The 7,462-nt window shown below is 33.1% G+C and overlaps 1 protein-coding gene across 1 annotated transcript; it reads left to right on the top strand.

The window, feature by feature from the left end:
* Positions 1-6,202: 6,202 nt before the first annotated feature.
* Positions 6,203-7,018, top strand: LOC145035930 (uncharacterized). The gene has a single exon (XM_078984429.1). The coding sequence runs from the start codon at positions 6,203-6,205 to the stop codon at positions 7,016-7,018; it is 816 nt and encodes a 271-aa protein (XP_078840555.1).
* Positions 7,019-7,462: the final 444 nt, after the last annotated feature.

The following is a 7,462-nucleotide window of genomic DNA, read 5'->3' as shown; positions in this document are numbered from 1 at the left end:
TAATGGTTAAATACCGTCTCATTAGTTACCTTGAAGTGATCGCTTTTTTTGGGTTCCATCGGTTATCATGATTATAGTAGATTTCAAATTTCTCGCCCTTAATATTGCCTTTATATCCTCTCTTGCCTTTTCTTCTTTCTACCGTATGTATCATTTTCGAATATCCTTCCTACGAGTTCTCTTCTTGATTTATTTTGTTCTTCCAAAGGATCTGCGACCGGTATCATTCCTACTGTTGAGCAGTTCGATGTTCTTAGAGAGCATTAGGAGTTTTAGTCGAAGGACGACGTCTCTTATTTTGAAATTGAATAATAATGCAATGTCTTAGAAATTTATTCAATATGCTATTATTGATATAATTATTGACACGGAACAAATGTCTCAAATTAATTTAATGAGATTATTGTGAATCAAATCACTTTTGGTATTGAAAATGTTTTCTAATTGAAAAAACATGAAAGCTCAAATTATATTTTAAACACAAATTGGAGTTTGCACGTTGTCATTTTGTAAACAATCTAAGATGTTAAGTCAAACTAGATCATTGTTTTTCATCTTGTTCAATTTTTAAACACCATGCAAATAGAATATATTTCGTCAAAAAGATGACACAAGATGATTTCTCTTTATATTGAAAAAAAAAATGTTCTCTTTATATTTTGATTTTAAAAATCATCAAGAAAAACATAAACACCAACAACACGAAAGAATGAGATTATAAGCCAAAATTTAAAAAATTGTCCAAACAAAAAAATTGTCAAATTTTTGAGATCTTTGGAAAACAAATTTGATGGTTTTATGAAGAAAAAAAAAATGTAAATACGCCTACTTTATCTTTTGCAACTTAATTCCAACCATCATTTATAATGGAGTAAATTACACGAATCGTCCTTCATGCATGTACCAAAATACACGTTCCGTCCCTATTTTTAAAAATTAACTTCGACCATCCCTTAGATGTTTTAAACTTGCACGCTTGATCCCTCGTTGGATTAAATTTATACATTCATCCTTTACAAGATTTAAAATGATTATAATATCCTTACTATTTTATTTTTAATTTATTTATAGTTCATTTTATATCTAAAAAATAGAAATTATAGTTCATATATCTATCACCCTTTTCCTCTCATATCAATTGAACACATGAAACATGTTCATCACTATCTATCGGACCACCACCACCGGCAACCACCTACGACGTCGGATCACCGCCTACCACCATCAATGGACCACATCTCTCTCTATCCCTCTCTCTCTCTCTCTATATATATATATATATATATATATATATATATATATATATATATATCACTCACTCACTTTCTCTCCCCCTCATTTTTCTCTGATCTGAGTACTACATCTTGAAACCTTCACCTTCATGAAACCCTAACACCCTCACCACCACCTCCTTTACCATCGAGCAGATGGTCATCGGTAACCTCTAGAACATTGTCGCTACCATTATTCTCCAGTTCCGATCACCTCAAAGAAACACCCTTTACCTCCAACAAGAACTTTTTGTTTTCACTATAAAAAACAAACCCCATAACTTAAACTTCACACAGACGACATCAGAAAAGGAAATCGACACATGAACTTTAGATTTAAAGTATCAAAGAAGAAGAAGGGGAGAAGTGATGTTTGGCAGAGGTGAATGTGGTGAAATCGAACCATCAAAACACTGATGTTGTTCCCTAAGTGCTTCAAGAAAACCCTCACCCAAGCACTACACCTCGTCGCCTTCTTGATCTGCAACACCTTAGTTGGAATTCTGATGAAATTTGTTGTATCGGTGGTAGCAGCTGCTAAGGTTATGAAATGAAAATAATAGAGTATAAGGTTTTCTTTGAGGCGAATGTTGTTGGTTTTGGTTGGGTTGGCTCACGATCGAAATATTGGACTCGACTGGAGATGTTGCAAAAGTTCTCGTCGGGGTGTTGATGGTGTATAAGAGATGCACTGAAGAAGAAAAGGGGTGGGGGGAGGGGACGAGTGGACGAGTTATCAACATGTTCAGGGGCTATTTCTTTTTTTTTAAAGGAAATAATAAATATTTTTATAATATAAAATCAAAAATTAACTAATAAATAACAAATAATTAGAAAATAAATCAAAAAAGAAATAAATAAGGCAAAAACATCTTTTTTATATCTGAAGGAATGAAGCGTATAAGTTTTCGAATTAAGTTTTAAAAATATAGACTGAACATTTTTTTTTGTCACTCGAACGATGGACAGTTCGTGTAATTTACTCTTTATAATGTTAGGCCTTCAATATATCTTTGGATCATAAAAGTGTGACCCACCGGCCATAACCAAAACACACCTAGTCACCTACACGCTACGAAAATGGACATATTATTCATACTCGACAAGTAACAAAGCCCAACCATTTTAAACCTTCTCCATTTCCAGCTAAAAAAAAGTTCAATTTTTACAAAATTTACCATACTACTTTCAAACGTAAAGCATACTATCTTTTATACATTTTAACATCACAAAGATGAAATCTTTTACAAATTTTGATTTGAATGATGATGGAGAGTCTATCACGACATTCTTTAATGTTGTGCAAAACATATACCTCATCGTATGGATGTTACTACTACAAGAGTGGTAAGGGTGGATCCAATGTAAAGCCCGGGGAGCCTGGGATATTTCAATTTCTTTTTTCTACTAGTGCAATTTTCTTCGGAAAATTTTGTTTTATGTTGCAATGATATCCTGAAGAACAATTGTCAATCGAGATCGACAAGCCGCATACAAACTATTGGTACGTGATAATTTTGTATAGAATTTAATTTCTCGAAGAGCATAAAAAGAAATTGAATCCAACTAGACTTTTTGGTAAACCATATTAACCAAATTTGTAATTTACTAAAAAAATAACTTGAAACTCTACCGAAATGATTTCGATTAAATAGGACTATCGTTGGGGATGTTTTTATTTATCTTAACATGTCCAAACTATACATATTATTTCATTCTTAGATCCACACTTTCAATATATATATATATATATATATATATATATATATATATATATATATATATATATATATATATATATGGCCGACCCTGAGATTTTGAAGACCCTGTGCGATTTAACAATAAATAGACCCTAAAATTTGAAGATCTAAAATTTAAGCAAAAAATTATAAATTATTTTAATCTTGTTTCTTAGAGTAAATTACACGAATGGTCCCTATGGTTTAAGGTAATTTGCATGTTTGGTCCCTAACTTATTTTTTTAACTCGGAAGGTCCCTACTATTTTTTATTGCTACACACTTGATCCTTATTGTTTGTTTTTGTTACGCATTTAGTCCCTATCTTACGTAAAAAGACAATTATTTAAATAAAGAAAAATGGTAGGGTAGGTAAGGTAAGGAGAGGGGATGGGATTGAGGGTGTGTTTATTTAAATAAATTAAAAAATCAAGATAAAAATAGACTTTTTATGTAAGACAGGGACCAAACGTGTAACAAAAACAAACAGTAGGGACCTTCCGAGTTAGAAAAATAAGTTAGGGATCAAACGCGCAAGTTACCCTAAACCATAGATGTTTTTCATATCAATATTCATATTTTCATATCAATATTCATATTTTCTTTTAATCTAGGAGGCATACAATTTGTAGATTTCTTCTTAGTTCTATATGTTGAAACTCAAACAACAAAAGATATGAAAACTGTAAAAAAAAAAAAAAAAAAAGAATAAAAAAAATTAGAAATCAAATCAGAAACAAATAAAAACAAATCAGATATGGTATCTTTAAAGCTCATGCTAAGCATGACCCGTGAAATGTATTTTTGGTAACTTCTGAAAAACCATAAGATCAAGTGAAACAAACCCCAAAACAAAGGAACAGTGGGACTTGAAGCATTATAAATCGACTTTGATGTCCATGTCGTTGTTTAGAGGATAGGGTACCGCGCGAAAGGTAAGATGAGTATTTATTTCATTATTGTTTAAAGATGATTATAAATGAAATTCACTATTATTTAAAAATGATTACAAATAAAGAACAGGGCTATAATACACGAATAATTATAAAAAAAATATATATGCAATGATTTATTAAGGAAAAAAATTATTTGACAAATGCTATAAATTTTGTGGATTTTTCAAAGTATAACACTCTGAAGAAAAAAAAAAGCCAGAGTACAAAGTTGTATAAAAATAAATGCAACTAGGACGCTCTAATAAACAACTAAATGAAAGTGTAGTACTATTTATAAACCATAGGTGAAGCTCACAAACACCATCCATCAAAGTAATTTTTTCCACATACACATACGCATACGTGGAGTAGTTTTTCTAACAGCCAAAAGCCTATATTCGGTCAATACATTTGCATGTTTGGTGTATATAAATTATAAAAATAGTTTAAATCAATCTCATATACACAAACAATCACCAACAGTAAGATGCTCACATATAATACATATAAATGAATGTTTTTGGTGCATTTAAATCACTTACACTTGATGTACCTATCTCATAACAACCACCAACATGCGATCTAAAAAAGCTTGATGATCGTGTGTTCCATGAAATCATAAATCAAGCATGTTAAAAAATAGCATTATGTATTTTGTGTTACCCAGTATGTTGGTGTTCATGAAAAGGCAACATATTGTTATTTTTGTGTCATCTGTGAAAGGGGAATGTACTTTAAGTTTGCTAACCATAAGTGGTAGGAAGAAGATTCAATATGACAAAACCTGAAAAACAAAAGCATTAGGTCATAATATATGTTATCTGTTTTATAAATATTGGTAATATATATCATGGCAAACAATTAAAAAAAACATTTTATTTGCCTAGTTTTAGAATAATCTTCAATAAACACAAAAAAGAAAGATCTAAGTAAAACCAATAGATTTGGTTGTAACAACAACGGGTAAATAGGTAAGCTTAACACAAAAATGAAACATTCATGTATGAATATTAAAACATTCGTGAGATTTAAGAAAGACTTTTAACATCTGAAGGAATATTCTGCTTAAGCCAAAAATGGACTTCACGGTGATCATCAAAAATTACTCTCTCTGGCCATGGGCGTTGACGTTGTCTAGTTATAATAAGATAGTTGGAATTCATGAATAACAGGATATTCCCAACCGTGTTTTGCATGTAAAAATGGGTAATACAACTCTCCACAAGCACAAAATCCAACTTTCAATCATGGTGATGCTCGCATCATAAATAACCCATGAAGTTCAACCTCCAAACTCTCATGCACCGAAAAAACACCTGAAAGTATTATACACAAAAAAAAAAAAAAAAAAAAAAAAAAAAAAAAAAAAAAAAAAACAATTATAAAAGGGAAAAGTATGAGAAAAGACAACCTAATTTACTCTTTCTATCAATATAAGCAGTGCATTTTATTTTTTTACCCATAATAGCAATATATTATTTTATCAATATTATAAGGTTATCATTTTAGTGTTTTTATTTTATTTATCTTTGCTTTAAAAAAGAAAAATAAGAAATTCCAACCATGTAATAGTTGAATACTTCGATAAATTGTAATTCCGTTCCAATCTAGTCTCTAAAAAGACGTGCTAACCATGTAATAGTTTGTGAACAAGTTTCAGTTTTGAACGATCCATGCAATAGGAAATTCCAAATCTTGAACGAGTTGATAGGTAACCGGTCCCCCACAAAGAGAAAACCTTTAACCATTTGATATCCGGTAACTAACAAGATTCCATCTTTAATTTTAATTTAAAAAGCCAAAATTTCTGATCAAAATCACATTTAATGTTTATTCTTCTACTGTTTTGACACCAAATCTTTTTGCAACATACTCACATTAATATTCATACAATTTCATCTGCTTTTTAATTTATGGTCAAATGTGACAACCCAAAATTTTCTATCATGTTCGGTTGATATTAGACTAGGAAATTCATTATTGTAAACTATGTGGTACCAAAGTGTAAATTGTGTACCTATATATACATATTATTAATGCAATTTACGGAGGGAGTTTTTTTTGGCCAAATTCCATTATGGTATCAGAGCGCTAATTACCCTAGCCGCACTATTTTTTCCCCTTTCTCCTAAAACCTTCAATCGCACATTCTCCCTGTCGCATCTCCTTCTTCTTCTTGTTCTTCTTTTCTTTTTCTTTTTTTTTTCATCGGCAACCTTCAGTACCTGTCGATTTTCTCCTCCTATTCTCATCAATTAATGGCTTCATTACATCCTGCTGTTACTGTCACAAACATCAGGAATTTCATCCCAATTATTCTGGAGATGGATGACGGGCAATACACATCATGGGTTGAATTATTCAAGATTCACTGTCGGGCACACGACGTCATTCATCATATTCTACCACAGGAAGCTTCTCCCTCTAAACCTGCAACAGACAACGATAAGGAAAACGTAGATGTTGTGGCTCTTCACAAACGTCTGGATTCCATTGTCCTCCAATGGATTTACAGTACGATTTCAAAAGATTTGTTCATTACCATTCTAAAACCTGATTCCACAGCAGAACAAGCCTGGAAATCGTTGGAAAACATCTTCATTGACAGTAAACCTTCAAGGGCGTTGTACCTAGAAAACAAGTTCAACAATATCAAATTGGAATCCTTCTCTAATGTTTCTGCTTATTGTCAAGAACTCAAAACCTTGTCTGATCAACTCACCAATGTTGATGCCCCGGTTTCTAATGATCGTCTAGTTCTTCAATTAATCAACGGGCTTGGAGACAAATTTGAAACCCTTGCTACTATACTCCAACAATCTACACCTCTACCATATTTCTACACTGCCCGATCAAAACTAATCCTGGAAGAAACCCGCAAGAATCATAATTTCAGCACCATCCTAACCGCAACCACCTCCAAGGCATCGACTGATACAGCAACAGCCGCCTTGAATACTCAGACAACAGCCACCACTAACCGACAACACCATCCACTGCCAACCGAACAACAGTACCGTAGTAGTAGTGTGCGCGGTCAGTTCCAACAGTTTGACTATGGTGGCAGGGGGTAGCACAATGGTAGAGGGGTCGGGGATGCGGTCGGGGTCGGGGTCGCGGACATGTAGCAAATTTTCACCAAAGTTACTATCCGCAACAACCAACAATCGGATGGAATGCCCCTTGGCAGCCACAACAACAATGGAACTTTCCACCCGCACCATACCCTACGAACCCGGTGAATAGTTATCAAAATAGAAATCCTAACTTTGCAGGTGTTCTTGGCGCTAATCCATATGGCTATGCAGCTTCTCATACCCCGACCAACATTGACCAGGCGATGCATACTATGACATTAAACCCGGACCAGAACTGGTATCTCAATTCTGGCGCTACCAACCACATGTCGAATACAACAAGTAACATTTCCAATTATTTCAATAATGGTATACAAAACAATATCATCGTTGGAAATGGTTCTCAAATACCCATCCATGGAACCGGTCACACAACCCTAC

Source organism: Lactuca saligna, chromosome 3 (genome assembly GCF_052625555.1).
Source record: "Lactuca saligna cultivar CGN05327 chromosome 3, ASM5262555v1, whole genome shotgun sequence".
NCBI lineage: Eukaryota > Viridiplantae > Streptophyta > Magnoliopsida > Asterales > Asteraceae > Lactuca > Lactuca saligna.
This window is presented reverse-complemented; position numbering and strand designations above follow the sequence as displayed.

Bases quoted from the DNA above. Each gene is read 5' to 3' on its own strand.
- LOC145035930 (XM_078984429.1), top strand. From the start codon at position 6,203: ATGGCTTCATTACATCCTGCTGTTACTGTCACAAACATCAGGAATTTC.